This window comes from Podarcis bocagei, assembly GCF_964188305.1.
Source record: "Podarcis bocagei genome assembly, chromosome: 18".
NCBI classification, from domain to species: Eukaryota; Metazoa; Chordata; class Lepidosauria; order Squamata; family Lacertidae; genus Podarcis; species Podarcis bocagei.
In genome coordinates this window covers 4,694,709-4,714,966 of record NC_138144.1, presented here as the reverse complement: position 1 = coordinate 4,714,966, position 20,258 = coordinate 4,694,709, and the positions used below count along the sequence as shown (strand labels likewise).

General features: G+C 49.2%; 1 protein-coding gene across 3 annotated transcripts in view; it reads right to left on the bottom strand.

The window, feature by feature from the left end:
• The window catches only part of FBN3 (fibrillin 3), a 163,610-nt gene that overhangs the window by 101,888 nt on the left and 41,464 nt on the right, over positions 1-20,258 (bottom strand). For all 3 annotated transcript variants that reach the window (XM_081177548.1, XM_081177550.1, XM_081177549.1), the window contains 2 exons: positions 9,498-9,695; positions 8,177-8,302 (listed from right to left, as the gene is read on the bottom strand). In XM_081177548.1, the coding sequence (XP_081033674.1) occupies positions 8,177-8,302; positions 9,498-9,695 (324 nt within the window). The remainder of the gene's footprint in view (positions 1-8,176; positions 8,303-9,497; positions 9,696-20,258) is intronic.

Here is a 20,258-nt window from a genome sequence, read left to right as displayed (position 1 = left end):
AGTTGTATACAGTGGTACCTCCGGTTACATATGCTTCAGGTTGCAGACTCCGCTAACCCAGAAATAGTACCTCGGGTTAAGAACTTTGTTTCAGGATGAGAACAGAAATCGTGCTCCGGCGGCGCGGCAGCAGCAGGAGGCCCCATTAGCTAAAGTGGTGCTTCAGGTTAAGAACAGTTTCAGCTTAAGAACAGACCTCCGGAACGAATTAAGTTCTTAACCCGAGGTACCACTGTAGTTCTTTATCTCCTTGACATCTGATGGGAGGGCTGTTCCGCACGGCAGGTGTGGACTTCTGCCTGGTCCCCTGTAGCTTCACTTCTCACTCCTTGACACGGTCCCTTCCAACTGGTCAGACCTCACCTGGAGTACTGTGTCCAGTTCTGGGCACCACAATTCAAGAAGGTCACTGACAAACTGGAACGTGTCCAGAGGAGGGCAACCAAAATGGTCAAAGGCCTGGAAACGATGCCTTATGAGGAACGGCTAAGGGAGCTGGGCATGTTTAGCCTGGAGAAGAGGAGGTTAAGGGGTGATATGATAGCCATGTTCCAATATATAAAAGGATGTCACGTAGAGGAGGGAGAAAGGTTGTTTTCTGCTGCTCCAGAGAAGCGGACACGGAGCAACGGATCCAAACTACAAGAAAGAAGATTCCACCTAAACATTAGGAAGAACTTCCTGACAGTAAGAGCTGTTTGACAGTGGAATTTGCTGCCAAGGAGTGTGGTGGAGTCTCCTACTTTGGAGGTCTTTAAGCAGAGGCTTGACAACCATATGTCAGGAGTGCTCTGATGGTGTTTCCTGCTTGGCAGGGGGTTGGACTCGATGGCCCTTGTGGTCTCTTCCAACTCTATGATTCTATGATTCTATGATTCTATGATTCAACTCTTTCGATTCTTTGATAGACTCGTTTCAGCTCCTTCTCCTCCTCCTCTCGGCCTCCTGGCTCTTGCCCAGGGCTCCACCCGTCCACCTTGGCTCTCACCCAGCTCCCAGCGAAACTCACACCTCGCCCACAAACCCCCGCGAAGAAGAGGGTTCCTGGAAACCTCTGAGATCACCGCAAACTCCCTTTTTTACGGGCAAGCCCCATGGTGGATGTTGAGGTTCCGCAGGCTGCCTGCAGCTGTATCCCATTCAGCCGGTCTCTCCAAACCCAGTTCCAAGGCTATACTGGGTTTGGTGGGCTCCCTGAATGGGTGAGTTTGTTTCCCTAGAAAACCGAACAATCCCTCCCCAGACTTCTGCTTTGGCAAATATTGTCTTCTGCTGCTGCTTTTTGACGATTTAATATGCACAGTCAAACGCCTTAGTTGCCGCACAAATCGGCTCCCGGAATCCGCAAACCCGGAAGTGAGTGTTCTGGTTTGCGAACGTTTTTTGGAAGCTGAACGTCCGGCGCAGCTTCCGATTGGCTGCAGGAAGCTCCAATCGGAAGCCGCACCTTGGTTTTTGAACTGTTTCAGGAGTCAAACGGACTCCCGGAATGGATTAAATTTGAGAACCAAGGTACAGTGCTACCTCGGGTTAAGTACTTAATTCGTTCCGGAGGTCCATTCTTAACCTGAGACTGTTCTTAACCTGAAGCACCACTTTAGCTAATGGGGCCTCCTGCTGCTGTCGCGCCACTGGAGCATGATTTCTGTTCTCATCCTGAAGCAAAGTTCTTAACCTGAAGCACTATTTCTGGGTTAGCGGAGTCTGTAACCTGAAGCGTATGTCACCCGAGGTACCACTGTACAGTGGGTGCTCGGGTTGCGAACCTGATCTGTGCGGAATGTGCCTTCGCAACCCACAGCGGCGCGTCTGCGCACATGCGGGTTGCGATTCGGTGCTTCTGTGCATGCGCCAAGCGCGATTTAGCACTTCTGTGCATGCGTGACCCCCAAAACCCAGAAGTAACCCATTCCGGTACTTCCGGGTTTCGGCGGGTCCATAACCCGAAAAAAGACAACCTGAAGCATCTGTAACTTGAGGTATGACTGTATACGAAACCCAGAATCCTGTTTTACAATATCTTCCAATATATTGCTATGCTGATTCTCGCTGACAAATCTAGGAAGGGGTAGTAATCGTTTCCTCTTTGTATCCAGGGCTGGATTTAGGTTTGATGAAGCTACTTAAGGTAATGGGGCCCTTTATCTGTCCAGCTGTCCTTTATCAGCAACATATTGCCGCTGTTTTTTGTATTGAATATATGCTTTATGGTAATTTATGGATCCGATAGGTATCTAAAGCCATTTGCACATAACAAACTACGTTTTTTATCACAGTAATTGTTAAACTGAAATGCAATTATCTTATATTTTGGAAATGTAAAGGTAAAGGGACCCCTGACCGTTAGGTCCAGTCGTGGCCGACTCTGGGGTTGCGGCGCTCATCTCGCTTTATTGGCCGAGGGAGCCGGCGTACAGCTTCCGGGTCATGTGGCCAGCAGGACTAAGCCGCTTCTGGCGAACCAGAGCAGCGCACGGAAATGCCGTTTACCTTCCCGCCAGAGCAGTACCTATTTATCTACTTGCACTATGATGTGCTTTCGAACTGCTAGGTTGGCAGGAACAGGGACCGAGCAACAGGAGCTCACCCCGTCGCGGGGATTCGAACCGCCAACCTTCTGATCAGCAAGTCCTAGGCTCTGTGGTTTTACCCATAGCGCCACCCGCATCCCTTCGGAAATGTACATCCAGTTTTTTCCCCTTTAATTTTTTTGGGGGCCCCCAGGAGAGTGGGGCCCTAAGCTATAGCTTGTTTAGCTTATACGTAAATCCAGCACTGTTTGCATCCCAACTTTTGCGCAGCTCTGGCGATGTGAAACTTCCCCGTTCTGCAAATGAGATCTTTGCACCCTCGTCCCCATCATAGCTGTCAATGTTTCTCTCTTTTTTGAGGGAAATTCCCTTCATCCGAATAGGATTCCTCGCAAGAAAAGGGAAAAGTTGACAGCTATGGTCCCCGTGAGCCTGACATCCACAGCCACATACCCCTGCTGCTTCTGACTCAAGGTACCGTGTTTTTTGCTCTATAAGACGCACCTGACCACAAGACACACCTAGTTTTTGGAGGAGGAAAACAAGGAAAAAAATATTCTGAATCTCAGAAGCCAGAACAGCAAGAGGGATCGCTGCGCAGTGAAAGCAGCAATCCCTCTTGCTGTTCTGGCTTCTGGGATAGCTGCGCAGCCTGCATTCACTCCATAAGACGCACACACATTTCCCCTTACTTTTTAGGAGGGAAAAAGTGAGTCTTATAGAGCAAAAAATACAGTATTTCAAAAAGCGCCTGCCAGTTGCGTTCCAAGTCTCTCTTAAAAACTCGGCGCTTTTGGGCTCCCACACAATGATGGGATTGAAGGCGAGACGTTGACTTTGGAACCCAGATTCACTTCTTTGGGGCCAAAGCAAGCGTGGAAGGGTCTGGGGTTTTGTCTTGGGGTGGGTTTTGTTTTGAGCTTTACAAACCACAAAGCCGAGCCAAGAAAGGAAGGAAGGAATAACCTTCAAAAGGGAGGCAGGGAGACGCTACCTCTTCGCAAAAGCCCCCAGAATTGCTAGGATTTCATCTTCCTCCAACTTTGCTTTCAGGGAACTTACCGTATTTTTCACTCTATAGGACGCACTTTTCCCCCTCCAAAAATGAAGGGGAAATGTGTGTGCGTCCTATGGGGCGAATGCAGGGGGGGAGGCAGGCAGGAAAAGCCCCCAAAAGCCGCACACAAGCTCCGCGCGGGCTCTTGCGGGCTTTTCCTCAGGAGGGAGAAGGGACTGACGCGGCCAGTCAGTCCCTTCTCCCTCCTCGTAGAAAAGCCCACAGGAGCCGCACGCTCCTTAAAGGGTGTGCGGCTCCTGTGGGCTTTTGCGGGAGGTGGGGGTATTGCCATAGCCGCGCGCAGCCTCTCCCTGCCGGAGAGGTTGCGCGGGGCTAAAGAAGCCCCATGCACCCTCTCTCAGCTGGAGAGATGGCGTGCAGCTATGGCAACAGCCTCTTTAGCAGTGCACCAACTCTCCACCCGCAAGAGGGTGTGCGGGGCTAAAGAACCCATAGCCCCGGGCTTCCCTCGCAGCCTCGAGAAGCTTGTGGAGCAGAAGAATGGCAGACGCAACTGATAGACTATATGGAATTGGCAGAAATGACTGGCAGAATTCGAGACCTGGGAGAAGAGATAGTGGAAGAGGACTGGAAGAAATTTAAAGACTATTTGCAAAAGTATTGTAAACTGTATGAATGTTAGAATGATGCAGGATATGAAGATAACATGGCATTAGTGACATATTTGAGAGGAGTATGCAAAATTGGCTTATAAGAACAAAGGTGAAATTTGAACAATATTATGTCAAGCTCAAATAATAGATAATAAAGGGGGGAAATTGGAGACATAAATAGTTGAAATGTATAATATAAAATAAGATTTGAAAGAAGGTGAAATTTTTGCTGAATAAGATCTTGTAAATGAGAACACAGGAAAGGGAGATGTGAGGGAGTCAAGAAAGAGGGTTATGGAAATAATACTTAAGAAATTGAATCTTTTTCTTTTTTTCCGTGTCTTTTTATGCTTTTTCTCTGTTTTTCTCTGCTTCCCCCCGCTAGCCCCAAAAAGCAGGTCGAAAGGAACCCAAAGCCTCAAAGAAAGATAGAACATTTTTTATGTATGCTACAACAGCAGCAAGAATACTCATAGCAAAGTATTGGAAGACACAAGATCTACCCACTCTGGAAGAATGGCAGATGAAGGTGATATACTACATGGGACTGGCTGAAATGACTGGCAGAATCCGAGACCAGAGGAAAGAGACGGCGGAAGAAGATTGGAAGAAATTTAAAATCTATCTTAAGAGACATTGTAAAATTAATGAGTGTTAAAATGTTGTGGTTATAGAAAGTAAGTGGATTACAGCTTTAAAGATTAAGCTAAAAGAAAAGAATATAATTAGATAAAATTAAGGGTGAGGATTTGCTGAACTAAATATTTGAAATTGGAATGCAGAAAGGGGAGGTACGAGGAGGTCGGTGAAGTAAGTTTTAAGAAAATAAGGATTTGAAATTATATTTGTTTGTTTTTGTGTGTGTTTGTCTGTATTGTGTATGTTTATATAATTTGTGAAAACTCAATAAATATTTTATATATATATAAAAAAAGGAACCCGAAGCCTCCGGAGTGCAGCGGGAACTCCCGCAGCGCTCTGGAGGCTTCGGGTTGCCTTCACTGAAGCCTGGAGAGCGAGAGGGGTTGGTGCGCACCGACCCCTCTCACTTTCCAGGCTTCCAAGGTAGCCGCCTGAAGGCGACTGAACGCACCTTGAACGGCACCTTGTTTTAGAGGGGGAGAACAAGGGGGGGGGGAATTCTCCCCCTCTCTGCGCAGCGCCTCCTGCCGCTTCGCTGAAGGGGCGCTGGGCAGAGAGGGGGAGAATTTTTTTTTCCTGTTCTCCCCCTCTAAAACAAGGTGCGTCCTATGGTCCGGTGAGTCCTATAGAGCGAAAAATACAGTACATAATTCAGCAGACCCAGAAAAGAAAGCAAGGCCAATTGCGTAGCTATCTGCACAACACAAAACCCCCCCTTCAGAATGTTCAAACCTTGCAAAAATTGTAAAACGTTGACTGCAAAAAAACAACAACCAGCCCCTGCCTGGGACGTGTCTGCCTCTGATGCCGCGGAATATTCATAAACATTCCAACTGCTGAGGAAGAGAAAGCCTGAGCAAACGCAAACAAACATTCTTCATTGCGGTCCAAAGGCCCGCGAAAGAAATTCGAAAGCAAAGTACAGCAGAAAAGAGAATACTGAGCAGTCCCTGTCTTTTTATCCGAGACATGTTGACTTCTAATTCTTGCTACCTCCGAGAGAAATTTTGCCACGGCCAGGATTATATCGTTTTTCTTATCTTCAAGGAGATGCTTGAGATGAAACATATCGGCGTTCCCAGGTTATATTTACCAATAAGGGCTCAATTAATGGGTTCCTGGCTTGCTTAAACAGTACAGTGGTACCTCGGGTTACATACGCTTCAGGTCACATACGCTTCAGGTTACAGACTCCGCTAACCCAGAAATAGTGCTTCAGGTTAAGAACTTTGCTTCAGGATGAGAACAGAAATCGTGCTCCGGCGGCGCGGCAGCAGCAGGAGGCCCCATGAGCTAAAGTGGTGCTTCAGGTTAAGAACAGTTTCAGGTTAAGAACGAACCTCTGGAACGAATATTCTTTTCGCTGACACATTCCAGAGCGTTAAACAAGCCCTTTGGGGGAGGGAAAATGCCTTTTTTTGAGAGAGACGCCGCAGCTGAACCTGATGGCGAAAGCAGTCCAACCGCAGCACATCTGGGAATGTGCGACATTCCCCCCCACTCTCAACACACCCTGGAAAGCCTTTTCTCATAAAGAGGAGAGGGTGGGGGTGGATATGAGCTTTGCGGAAGGCTGGAAATATTCACTCCAGTACAGCGGTACCTTGCTTCTCAAACGCCTTGGTACTCAAACAACTTAGAAGCCAAAGACCGCAAACCCGGAAGTACAGTGGTACCTCGGGTGACATACGCTTCAGGTTACAGACTCCGCTAACCCAGAAATAGTGCTTCAGGTTAAGAACTTTGCTTCAGGATGAGAACAGAAACCGGGCTCCGGCGGAGCAGCGGCAGGCCCCATTAGCTAAAGTGGTGCTTCAGGTTAAGAACAGTTTCAGGTTAAGAACGGACCTCCAGAACGAATTGGGTACTTAACCTGAGGTACCACTGTAAGTGATCCGGTTTGCGAACATTTTTCGGAAGCCAAACATGCTCCGTTTTGAGTGTTAACGCTTCCGTTTTGAGTGTTACGCTGAGTTCTGCCTGTTTTTGCCATTTATTTTGCTTTTCTGTTTTTGCGGCTCTTTTTGTTTTTGTTTTTGTGCGGAACCCAGTTCAGCTACTGATTGATTGTGTGACTGCAGTACATTGTTTATTGCTTTCATTGTATGGGTCAATGGTCTCGTTAGATAGTAAAATTCATGTTAAATTGCTGTTTTAGGGGTAGTCTGGAACGGATTAATCAGTTTTGCATGACTTTCTATGGGAAAGCGCACCTTGGTTTTGGAACACTTTGCTTTTGGAACGGATTAAGTTTGAGAACCAAGGTACCACTGGTTTGAAACCGCTTTGGATTGCAACTGTTTTGGATTACAACCACGTCAAACCCAGAAGTGCATGTCCCTTTTTTTGGATTACAGCCCCTTTTTTTTATTACAACCAATTTTTTTTGGAGGCCTCTCTGTCTGTGGACAAACGCCACCTCCCTCGGCCTGTAAAGCGAGATGAGCGCCGCAACCCCAGAGTCATCTGTGACTGGACTTAACTATCAGGGGTCCTTTATTGTTACATTTTTAAAGGGAATTTACCAGGAACATACAATTCAGTCTGGGACAGGCTTAGTTGTATCATAGTGAGAGGCTCACACGAGCCTGCGACCAGCTGTCTGCTGTGCGTGAGAAGGGGAATGTAAACTACAAGAAAGAAGATTCCACCTAAACATTAGGAAGAACTTCCTGCCAGTAAGAGCTGTTTGACAGTGGAATTTGCTGCCAAGGAGTGTGGTGGAGTCTCCTACTTTGGAGGTCTTTAAGCAGAGGCTTGACAACCATATGTCAGGAGTGCTCTGATGGTGTTTCCTGCTTGGCAGGGGGTTGGACTCGATGGCCCTTGTGGTCTCTTCCAACTCTATGATTCTATGATTCTAAATAAAGGAACTTGCTAGCACAAGTTAGGAAGGATATTAAAAAGGTAAAGGTAAAGGGACCCCTGACCATTAGGTCCGGTCGTGGCCGACTCTGGGGCTGCGGCGCTCATCTCGCTTTTACAGCTTCCAGGTCATGTGGCCAGCAGGACTAAGCCGCTTCTGGCGAACCAGAGCAGCGCACGGAAACGCCATTTACCTTCCTGCCTGAGCGGTACCTATTTATCTACTTGCACTTGACGTGCTTTCGAACTGCTAGGTTTGGAGCAGGGACCAAGCAACGGGAACTCACCCCGTTGCGGGGATTCGAACCGCCAAACTTTGATTGGCAAGTCCTAGGCTCTGTGGTTTAACCCACAGCGCCACAAGTTAGGAAGGACACTAATAAGCAATATATCCTCTCCTGCCACCCTGAACATTCCCACATGTTTCTCCTTCGGAAATTTCTGGCCCCTTTCTCTCCCCCGCTCACCTTCACACTTCTGGCTCGTCTCGCTCTGCTTATGGCCCACCGGGCACTTGCATTCGTAGGACCCCACCGTGTTGAGGCAGTTTCCTCCTTGGCAAAGCCCGGGGATCGCCTGGCATTCGTCCACATCTGCAGGGAGGAAGTGAGGAGACACAAATGAAGACAGCTGAGAATGCTGAAGGTAAAGGTCACCTTCATTTTGCCAGGTCTGCGGCACAGTAAACCCTGGTTTGCACAAACCATTGTTCGGAACGCTATCTACGCCGGACTTCACAGTGTGGTGTAGTGGTTAAGAGGAGTAGATTTGTAATCTGGTGAACTGGGTTTGCGTCTCTGCTCCTCCACATGCAGCTGCTGGGTGACCTTGGGCCAGTCACACTTCTCTGAAGTCTCTCAGCCCCACTCACCCCAAAGAGTGTTTGTTGTGGGGGAGGAAGGGAAAGGAGAATGTTAGCCACTTTGAGACTCCTTAAAGATAAAGGGACCCCTGACCGTTAGGTCCAGTCGTGACCGACTCTGGGGTTGCAGCGCTCATCTCGCTTTATTGGCTGAGGAGCCGGCGTACAGCTTCCGGGTCATGTGGCCAGCATGACTAAGCCGCTTCTGGCAAACCAGAGCAGCGCACGGAAACACCGTTTCCCTTCCCGCCGGAGCGGTACCTATTTATCTACTTGCACTTTGACCTGCTTTCGAACTGCTAGGTTGGCAGGAGCAGGGACCTAGCAATGGGAGCTCATCCCGTTGCGAACCGCCGACCTTCTGATCGGCAAGTCCTAGGCTCAGTGGTTTAACCCACAGCGCCGGAAATCGTGCCTGTGCAGGTGCCGGAAGTCACGTCTGTGCCGAAGCCGGAAATCACAGGTGTGCATGCTGAATCCAGCCCACGGAGGAATCTCCGCTGGAGTGAACCGGCCCAGGCAAGGTAAAACTTGCCAATCCCTGCTCTGAGAGAAACTGTGCTTTGTAGCTGCTCATCTGCTTTTGTGTGACATCAAATCAGCGAAAAAAACAACAACCCCATTTTTTCTGTTTGGGGACTCCTGGTTTGACTGCTTCAAAGGAGTTTTAGAAGCAAGAAAACCCTCTCTTGGGCTCAAGGGAGAGAAACGTATTTTATCGGACGTCCTTTTGATTCCATCTCCCTTGAAAAGCAGCGGTTAAAGCCGCTCGAAACATCAACGGCTATGAAAGGCCCGTTTGAGCAGGACTCTTTCCGAAAGGGCAGCGTCCAGCAGCTTTGGTGCCGCCACCGAAAAGGCCCCGTCAATCATGGCAATGGTTCTGAGCTTCCAGTAGGGGCTGGGTGAGTCGTGAAGGAACTTACCTTGGCAAGCGCCAGTGCGTATGTTAGGGATGAAGCCCCGGCGGCAGGGGTGGGGCTGGGCGGGGCACATCTCGCAAGGGTGGCCCCATGCCCGCCCGATGGTGGCGCAGCACATGGTCTTGGTGCAAACGATCCCACTGAGTTGCCCTTGGCACATCTGGTTGCTGACTTGGCTGAAGCAGGGGCCCGTGCGGTAATCTAGAAGAGGAACAAGAAAGGGGATATGTTTATGATTTTGAATCAAAATCTTGAAAAGCTAATGGAAGGCACTCCAGGCCAATGGAAGGCACTCCAGGCCAATGGAAGGCACTCCAGACCAATGGAAGGCACACCAAGCCAATGGAAGGCACTCCAGGCCAATGGAAGGCACACCAAGCCAATGGAAGGCACTCCAGACCAATGGAAGGCACACCAAGCCAATGGAAGGCACTCCAGACCAATGGAAGGCACACCAAGCCAATGGAAGGCACTCCAGGCCAATGGAAGGCACACCAAGCCAATGGAAGGCACTCCAGGCCAATGGAAGGCACTCCAGGCCAATGGAAGGCACTCCAGGCCAATGGAAGGCACTCCAGGCCAATGGAAGGCACACCAAGCCAATGGAAGGCACTCCAGGCCAATGGAAGGCACTCCAGGCCAATGGAAGGCACTCCAGGCCAATGGAAGGTACTCCAGGCCAATGGAAGGCACTCCAGGCCAATGGAAGGCACTCCAGGCCAATGGAAGGCACTCCAGGCCAATGGAAGGCACACCAAGCCAATGGAAGGCACTCCAGACCAATGGAAGGCACACCAAGCCAATGGAAGGCACTCCAGGCCAATGGAAGGCACTCCAGGCCAATGGAAGGCACACCAAGCCAATGGAAGGCACACCAAGCCAATGGAAGGCACTCCAGGCCAATGGAAGGCACTCCAGGCCAATGGAAGGCACTCCAGGCCAATGGAAGGTACTCCAGGCCAATGGAAGGCACTCCAGGCCAATGGAAGGCACTCCAGGCCAATGGAAGGCACACCAAGCCAATGGAAGGCACTCCAGGCCAATGGAAGGCACTCCAGGCCAATGGAAGGCACACCAAGCCAATGGAAGGCACTCCAGGCCAATGGAAGGTACTCCAGGCCAATGGAAGGCACTCCAGGCCAATGGAAGGCACACCAAGCCAATGGAAGGCACTCCAGGCCAATGGAAGGCACTCCAGGCCAATGGAAGGCACTCCAGGCCAATGGAAGGCACTCCAGGCCAATGGAAGGCACTCCAGGCCAATGGAAGGCACACCAAGCCAATGGAAGGCACTCCAGGCCAATGGAAGGCACTCCAGGCCAATGGAAGGCACTCCAAACCAATGGAAGGCACTCCAGGCCAATGGAAGGCACTCCAGGCCAATGGAAGGCACTCCAGGCCAATGGAAGGCACTCCAGGCCAATGGAAGGCACTCCAGGCCAATGGAAGGCACACCAAGCCAATGGAAGGCACTCCAGGCCAATGGAAGGCACTCCAGGCCAATGGAAGGCACTCCAGGCCAATGGAAGGCACTCCAGGCCAATGGAAGGCACTCCAGGCCAATGGAAGGCACTCCAGGCCAATGGAAGGCACACCAAGCCAATGGAAGGCACTCCAGGCCAATGGAAGGCACTCCAGGCCAATGGAAGGCACTCCAGGCCAATGGAAGGCACTCCAGGCCACCTAGGCCACCTGAGCCTTGAATGACAGCAAAGGATTCAGGACAACCCCCCAAGCTACAAAACATGTACAAACATCCGTTCCGGAGCCCTGTTCACATCTAGAAGCAAACGTAACCCGTGTCTGCGCTTCTGCGCATGCGTGGGTCATGTTTCGGCGCTTCTGTGCATATGCGTGACGTCATTTTGAGCGTCTGCGCATGCGCAAGCGGTGAAACCCGGAAGTAACGCGCTCCATTACTCCCGGGTTGCTGCAGAGTGCAACTCGAACGCGCTCATCCCGAAGCACATTCGACCCGAGGTATGACTGTACAGTGGTACCTCAGGTTACATACACTTCAGGTTACAGACTCCGCTAACCCAGAAATAGTGCTTCAGGTTAAGAACTTTGCTTCAGGATGAGAACAGAAATCGTGCTCCGGCGGCACGGCAGCAGCAGGAGGCCCCATTAGCTGAAGTGGTGCTTCAGGTTAAGAACAGTTTCAGGTTAATTGCGGACCTCCGGAACGAATTAAGTACCGTATTTTTTGCTCTATAAGACTTTTCCCCTCCTAAAAAGTAAGGGGAAATGTGTGTGCATCTCATGGAGCGAATGCAGGCTGCGCAGCTATCCCAGAAGCCAGAACAGCAAGAGGGATTGCTGCTTTCGCTGCGCAGCGATCCCTCTTGCTGTTCTGGCTTCTGAGATTCAGAATATTTATTTTCTTGTTTTCCTCCTCCAAAAACTAGGTGCGTCTTGTGGTCTTGTGCGTCTTATAGAGCGAAAAATACGGTACTTAGCCTGAGGTACTGTATATGTGTTTTCTTTGCAGTTGGACAGCTCTTACAAAATCATATCCACATTTGGCTTGATGGTTCCAACAATGGAGTTCTGTTCCGAGGAGACCCACTCAAATTACTGGACCTAAAGCAGTAGTCCATTGATTTCAGTCCATCTCCTCAGAGTACGGCTAACACTGAATAGAACCCATCGTCTATCAGCTTCCAACCTGGTCAACCTACTTTGTCGTAGATGTTTCCTTCCTGCTTTCTACCTGCTTCCACAGGTAGGCAGATGATGGAATTTCGGAGCTAGCCAACCTGACCAGAAAAGTACGTGACCAGAGGGAGGAGGAAGAGGAGTGGAAGAAATTCAAAGACTATTTAGCTAAATATCTTCAGATAATATAATTAGAATTACTTGCGAGTACCAAATAGGCCTCGGATTTGAAAATGTGATGTGTAAAATATTATGTTAAGGTTAAAAATGAAAAGAAAGTAAGATGGGAAAATAGTTTTGGAAAACTGTTAGAATTATTTATATGGAAACTCAGCCAGGGGGATTAAAGGAAGTCACCTAACAATGTTAATAAAAGTGGAATTATTATAATCAGCATAAATGTTTGTTGGCTTGTTTTGATTTTCTTTTTCTTATCTGTTATAAATTTGGAAAATTAATAAAATCTTTGGGTGTGTGTGTGTGAATGAATTCCAAAGGTAGGCAATTTCAACTTCAGCAGGCGATACAAGCATAAAAGAGAGAGATGTCAAAACTCTCTAAGTGTCCCTATTCTGCAGGGACAGTCCCAGATTCCCAGAGGCCGTCTCGGTTTCCGATTCGATCTCAGAACGTCCCGCTTTTCCTTTTTGTTGTTGTTTAGTCGTATCCGACTCTTCGTGACCCCCTGGACCAGAGCATGCCAGGCCCTCCTGTCTTCCACTGCCTCCCGCAGTTTGGTCAAACTCATGCTGGTAGCTTCGAGAACACTGTCCCTCTGTCGTCCCCTTCTCCTTGTGCCCTCCATCTTTCCCAGCATCGGGGTCTTTTCCAGGGAGTCTTCTCTTCTCATGAGGTGGCCAAAGTCTTGGAGCCTCAGCTTCAGGATCTGGCCTTCCAGTGAGCACTCAGGGCTGATTTCCTTCAGAATGGAGAGGTTTGATCTTCTTGCAGTCCATGGGACTTTCAAGAGTCTCCTCCAGCACCAGAATTCAAAAGCATCCATTCTCCGGCGATCAGCCTTCTTGATGGTCCAGCTCTCACTTCCATACATCACTACTGGGAAAACCATAGCTTTAACTATACAGTCCTTTGTTGGCAAGGTGATGTCTTTGCTATTATTATTAGTAGTAGTAGTAGTATTAACTTTAACAAGACGGACCTTTGTCGGCAGGGTGATGTCTCTGCTTTTTAAGATGCTGTCTAGGTTTGCCATCGCTTTTCTCCCAAGAAGCAGGCGTCTCTGAATTTCACGACTTTTCCTTAGGACGTCCCTACTTCCGCCGGAGAAACATCGGAGGGTATGAGCTCTCCCGAGGAAACCCAAAAAGCGTAGCTGGGATGAGAGCGACTGCCTTTTTCCTCCAAAGGCCTCATGTATTTCCACACAACCCAAACAAGGCCAAATATTTTCTACAGGGGATTGCCGGGTGATCGGAAACAGATTGCGGGACGTGGTTCTCTTCCCTATTTTGCAGCCCCGCGACGTCTCTACAGCTCATTAGGACCCAAACTTCATGTGTAACCGTTTAGCTCATTCTACCAAAAAAGAGAGAGGTTAAAACGGAATCTTTCCATAATGTGTAACAGTTGGTCTCCCCCTCCTTCCAAACAGAAAATGTAATTAAAACTAGCAGGGGGGTGGAATTATCCATCCATCCATCGTGAAATGTCCTGTGCTGGGCGAGAGAGTCTGTGCTTTGGAATCTGGAGCAATCGAGGCAGATGTTCCAGAGGGATGCGTCTTCTGGGCTTTGACAAACCCTGATAGTGTGTCTCTTCTACCGCAGGCTTAGAAATGGTTGAGGAAGGAGTGTCTGAGAGGAAATGGTAGAATAGCTACCAGGAAGGATTTGTTGTTGTTTAGTCGTGTCCGCCTCTTCGTGACCCCCTGGACCAGAGCACGCCAGGCACTCCTGTCTTCCACTGCCTCCCGCAGTATGGTCAAACTCAGGCTGGTAGCTTCAAGAACACTGTCCCACCATCTCGTCCTCTGTCGTCCCCTTCTCCTTGTGTCGTCCCCTTCTCCTTACTCCGCGTAGCCGAGTAAGATTGCCTTCCATGAACATGGTTTTAACAGTGAGTCCATAAGTACAATTACAAGATGGAAGGCACAAACACAAGATGGGTGACACCTGGCTTGAGAGCAGTACATGTGAAAAGGATCTAGGAGTCTTGGTTGACCACAAACTTGACATGAGCCAACAGTGTGACGCGGCAGCTAAAAAAGCCAATGCAATTCTGGGCTGCATCAATAGGAGTATAGCATCTAGATCAAGGGAAGTAATAGTGCCACTGTATTCTGCTCTGGTCAGACCTCACCTGGAGTACTGTGTCCAGTTCTGGGCACCACAATTCAAGAAGGACACTGACAAACTGGAACGTGTCCAGAGGAGGGCAACCAAAATGGTCAAAGGCCTGGAAACGATGCCTTATGAGGAACGGCTAAGGGAGCTGGGCATGTTTAGCCTGGAGAAGAGGAGGTTAATCGAGTCCAACCCCCTGCCAAGCAGGAAACACCATCAGAGCACTCCTGACATATGGTTGTCAAGCCTCTGCTTAAAGACCTCCAAAGGAGGAGACTCCACCACACTCCTTGGCAGCAAATTCCACTGTCAAACAGCTCTTACTGTCAGGAAGTTCTTCCTAATGTTTAGGTGGAATCGTCTTTCTTGTAGTTTGGATCCATTGCTCCGTGTCCGCTTCTCTGGAGCAGCAGAAAACAACCTTTCTCCCTCCTCTATGTGACATCCTTTTATACATTTGAACATGGCTATCATATCACCCCTTAACCTCCTCTTCTCCAGGCTAAACATGCCCAGCTCCCTTAGCCGTTCCTCAGAAGGCATCGTTTCCAGGCCTTTGACCATTTTGGTTGCCCTCCTCTGGACACGTTCCAGTTTGTCAGTGTCCTTCTTGAACTGTGGTGCCCAGAACTGGACACAGTACTCCAGGTGAGGTCTGTTCGTTCACAACCATTCATTCAGCCCCCTCACCATTTGAACCACCCCCAGCTCCAATCGCAAAGAAAGCCCCCACACTGCAAGGAAAACGTCTCCGCAGTAGTGCAAAAGAGAAAGACAGAGTGTGCGAGAGACGGAGGGAGGGGGGAGAAGCAGACTCGTGCGAAGGAGGGAGGGGGGCCCGGGAATCGCCAAAAATAGATTTTTTCGGATTTCGTTTCCAAGCCTAGGAAGGGAGCAGTGCCAAAGCAGCTTGTGAGTTTGAAGCAGACAGGCCAGGGCAGGTTGGCTTTTTGCCAGGAAGCATCTGGGGCTGATTTTAATGGGTCATATGATTAAAGATTTAATGAGGCTCCAATCAAACTTTATTAAGGCTCGGGGACGTGATTCCTGCGCACCCACCCCACTTCTGTGCCCAAGGGGGGGGCTGGGCTCTGACCCCAGGTATGTTTGGAGCGCAGTCCACCTCCCCAACAGCTGTGGGAAGGACCCAACGAACCGCCTCCCCACATTCTCGCATGTCGACTCCGAAATTCGCCTTTCTGAAGGTCTCATCTGTCCAAAGTCGACCCACTGGGTTTGCCCCAGGGAACAAGGGAAGCTTTACTCCCGTGGAAACCGGGCGCTGGATCCGGACGCGTCTCAAGGCGCCGTCCTCACACGGAAAGGAGTTCCATACCGCTTTAAACCGTCTTGGCTTCTCCGCCGAAGACTCCTAGGAACTTCAGTCCGCAAAGGGTGTTGAGAGTTGCCAGGAAAGCTCTCTCAGTTCCCAAAATTCCCTGGGAAGAGTGAGCCGATTGGTTCAACCGTTCTGGGAACTGTAGCGCCGTTTGAGGGAGAAGCACCCCATGCCGTAGAATGAGGGGGACGGGCTCCCCAATTCCGGCAGGAATGGCTGGCTAGATTTCCGAATCAAAACGCAGGTTAAGAGTTAAACCAGTGTAGTGGTTAAGAGCGGTGGACTTGTAATCTGGTGAATGGGTTCACTTCCCCGCTTCTCCACATGCAGCTGCTGGGTGACCATGGGCTAGTCACACTTCTCTGAAGTCTCTCAGCCCCACTCACCTCACAGAGTGTTTGTTGTGGGGGAGGAAGGGAAATGAGATTGTTAGCTGCTTTGAGACTCCGTAAAGGTAAAGGTAAAGGGACCTCTGACCATTATGTCCAGTCGTGGCCGACTCTGGGGTTGCGGTGCTCATCTCGCTTTATTGGCCGAGGGATCCGGCGTACAGCTTCCGGGTCATGTGGCCAGCAGAACTAAGCCGCTTCTGGCGAGCAAGAGCAGGGCACGGAAACACCGTTTACCTTCCCGCTGGAGTGGTACCTATTTATCTACTTGCACTTTGACGTGCTTTCGAACTGCTAGGCTGGCAGGAGCAGGGACCAAGCAACGGGAGCTCACCCCATCATTGCGGGGATTCGAACCGCCGACCTTCTGATCGGCAAGTCCTAGGCTCTGTGGTTTAACCCACAGCACCACCCGCGTCCCTTTCTTGAGACTCCTTAGGGTACTGATAAAGTGGGATATCAATCCTCCTCCTCCTCCTCCTCCTCCTCCTCCTCCTCCTCCTCCTCCTCCTCCTCCTCTTCTTCTTCTTCTTCTTCTTCTTCTTCTTCTTCTTCTTCTTCTTCTATAAACACCATCAAGTCTAGGGCAGGGATGGGAAGATCCATCGATGTTGGTTATCATTCTTCCGGTCTTAAGTTCAGTTCTGCATGTTTTCATGACGGTCCTGTTAGCCAGCGATGATGGGAGTTGTAATCCCAAAACATCTGGAGGGCCGAGTTTGGGGACGCCTGCTCTAGATGGTCCGGGAAAAAAAGCATCCATTCTTCCATAAAACGCTCCTCATTAGATGGTCTTAATTCTGCTGTTAATTCCCCCCAGTTCTGCCCTGTCCATTATCTTACTTATCCGTTCCTCTTGGGCAAGAACGTCTTCTTTTTCCACGTTATTTATTTGTGCTTTTAAGTCGCGTCTCTATCTCGCGAACCGCCCCGGGATCCTTTGATGCCGGGAGGGATCTAAATCAAATAAATGAATAATAATAATAATAAAGACCGAGCTACGTTTAGACGGATGCCCGCGGTGGAGATTGGCACTCGTTTCCTCGATGGCACAGATCTCTGCCGCTCCAGCTTGCCTGGGGCTCAGCCTGTTCCTCCTTGCATGCCATTTGGCCAGGTTTTATTTTTTCAGAGAAAGAGAGAGCACGAGAGAGAAGGAGAGAGATCTAAAGGATTTCTTCCCTTCCTTCCTTAAACAAACAAGCAGGCCGGCCAGCCAAACCTCCCTCAAATCGGATTCCTTTCCCACAACAGTGCTGGAAGGTTTTCTTCTCCAAACAGAGCGGGGGAATGCGGCTGGCAGGCTCCCCGGTCGGCAGAAAGGAGGTCAGTGGGGCACAGGCCGCCCTTGAAGGCCTGTCCGAGGCCGTTGTGGGAAGGCTGCCCTCCTGGCAAGGAGCGCCCCACCCCGGAGCCAGCCCCACCTTGCAACTGCAGAAGAAGAAGAAGAGTTTGGATTTGATATCCCGCTTTATCACTACCCGAAGGAGTCTCAAAGCGGCTAACCTTCTCCTTTCCCTTCCTCCCCCACAACAAACACTCTGTGAGGTGAGTGGGGCTGAGAGACTTCAGAGAAGTGTGACTGGCCCAAGGTCACCCAGCAGCTGCATGTGGAGGAGCGGGGAAGCGAACCCGGTTCACCAGATTACGAGTCTACTGCTCTTAACCACTACACCACACTGGCTCTCTTCAGAATTAACCCATACTCCCCGCTTTCCAGGAACCAGGGAATCGCAGCGTTGGAAGGAACCCTGAGGGTCATCCAGCCCAACTGGCTGCAAATCAGGTCTCTTGTTGTTGTTGTTTAGTCATGTCCGCCTCTTCGTGACCCTCTGGACCAGGAGACTCTTGAGAGTCCCATGGACTGCAAGAAGATCAAACCTGTCCATTCTGAAGGAAATCAGCCCTGAGTGCTCACTGGAAGGACAGATCCCGAAGCTGAGGCTCCAATACTTTGGCCACCTTATGAGAAGAGGAGCCTCCCTGGAAAAGACCCTGATGTCAGGAAAGATGGAGGGCACAAGGAGAAGGGGACGACAGAGGACGAGATGGTGGGACAGTGTTCTCGAAGCTACCAGCATGAGTTTGACCAAACTGTGGGAGGCAGTGGAAGACAGGAGGGCCTGGCGTGCTCTGGTCCAGGGGGTCACGAAGAGTCGGACACGACTAAACGACTAAACAACAACAAAGTTACATCTGAACGAATTGCATATCGACGCAAATTAAGAATGGATAAATATGAAGAAATCTGGAAGGAATACTTAAGCGATAAGGCGGACAGTGGTTGGGAAGTAGGGGGACGAGAGGTCTGGAAATATTGTTAAAAGGGTGTAGTTATAGGTATATCAGTACTCAAATCTGAATTGTTAAATTGTGTTATGAGTGTTATTGTGGTTTTCATTGTATGTGTTTTTGGTGGTTGCTGTATGTACTGAAAAAAATGCTTAAATAAATTAAACAACAATAATAAAAAAGACGTAAGGAATTGCATTTAGTCTCCACACTCCCCGAAAATTTAAATGCTGCAGCGACAGAAAAGCTGTCCACATGGCCGGAGCTTGGGTTTCATGGTATTGCCCGTTTGCCATCAGGAAACTGTAAATCCAGCCGGCGGAAAAGCCAGCAAGATTGCGTCTCCCTCTTCGATTTCCTCTTGGGTGTTTTTTCAGCCTTCGGAATGTCTGGCCCTGCAAAGCGAAGCCGGCCAGATTTTCCCTTTCTACAAATAACCAAAACATGGGAATGTGATTCCCTGAGCAATGAGGTAAGGGAGCAGAGAGGTGGCCTGTGCGTGCGTCTCAGCCTTAGCAGGAGATGAACAAATTTCATGTTTCTCTGTCCCTCTGGTTCCCTGCCCTGGATTCACTTATCCACATTTCTGCAGCAATTCTGGGGACAACATTATTATTATTATTATTATTATTATTATTATTATTATTATTATTAGTTTCCATTGATTTATTGGTTGGTTTGATGCCTGTATAGGAGACTCTGTTTTTAAATGTGTGATGTTGTGTTGTGTTTTATGTATGCAAGGAAAGAAAGAAAGAAAGAAAGAAAGAAAGAAAGAAAGAAAGGAAGGAAGGAAGGAAGGAAGGAAGAAGAAAATAGGAAGGAATGAAGGAAAGAAAGAAGAAAATAAGGAAGGAAGGAAGGAAGGAAGGAAAAGGAAGGAAGGAAGGAAGGAAGGAAGGAAGGAAGGAAGGAAGGAAGGAGGGAGGGAAGGAAGGAAGGGAAGAAGGAAGGAAGGAAGGAAGGAAGGAAGGAAGGAAGGAAGGAAGGAAGGAAGGAAGGAAGGAAGGAAGGAAGGAAGGAGAAAATAAGAAAGGGAGGGAGGGAAGAATATTATTATTATTATTATTATTATTATTATTATTATTATTATTAACTTCTGCTATGTGAGTATCTCCACTAGCAGAAGTGCTTCACTGAATAACCCCCACTGAAGTTAACGGACCCAAGCTAGTCATCTCCATCATTCACAATGGGTTCGCTCTGATCAAACGCAGTAAAGACGGACTTATGAACTCACAGAATTGCACTCTTAATGAACTTCCTGAAGTGCCTGTTTGCGTTTGCAGTCACTTCTCAAAGCGCCTGACACATCCACTCCTTCAGCTGATACACTTATGGGCTCATTTGCATCGCCTATTTCTGAACAATAACACTTGACTCCGAGAAAGAACAATGAACCCTTGTGTTAGGAAGCAGCCGGTAAAGAATTTCTCCTTTGTTGCATGCTAACAAACAAGGCTTGGATGAAGAGTTAGTCATACTATGGCATGGGTCGGCAAACTAAGGTCCGGGGGCCGGATCCAGCCCAATCGCCTTCTCAATCCGGCCCGCGGATGGTCCAGTTATCAGCGTGTTTTTACATGAGTAGAATGTGTGCTTATCTTTAAAACACATCTCTGGGTTATTTGTGGGGCCTAGGAATTCGTTCATTATTTTTTCCCAAAATATAGTCCGGCCCCCGACAAGTTCTGAGGGGCGGTGGACTGGCCCCCTGCTGAAAAAGTTTGCTGACCCCTGTACTACAGCCAGGCACTATGATACGACCTCAGATATGATTCCA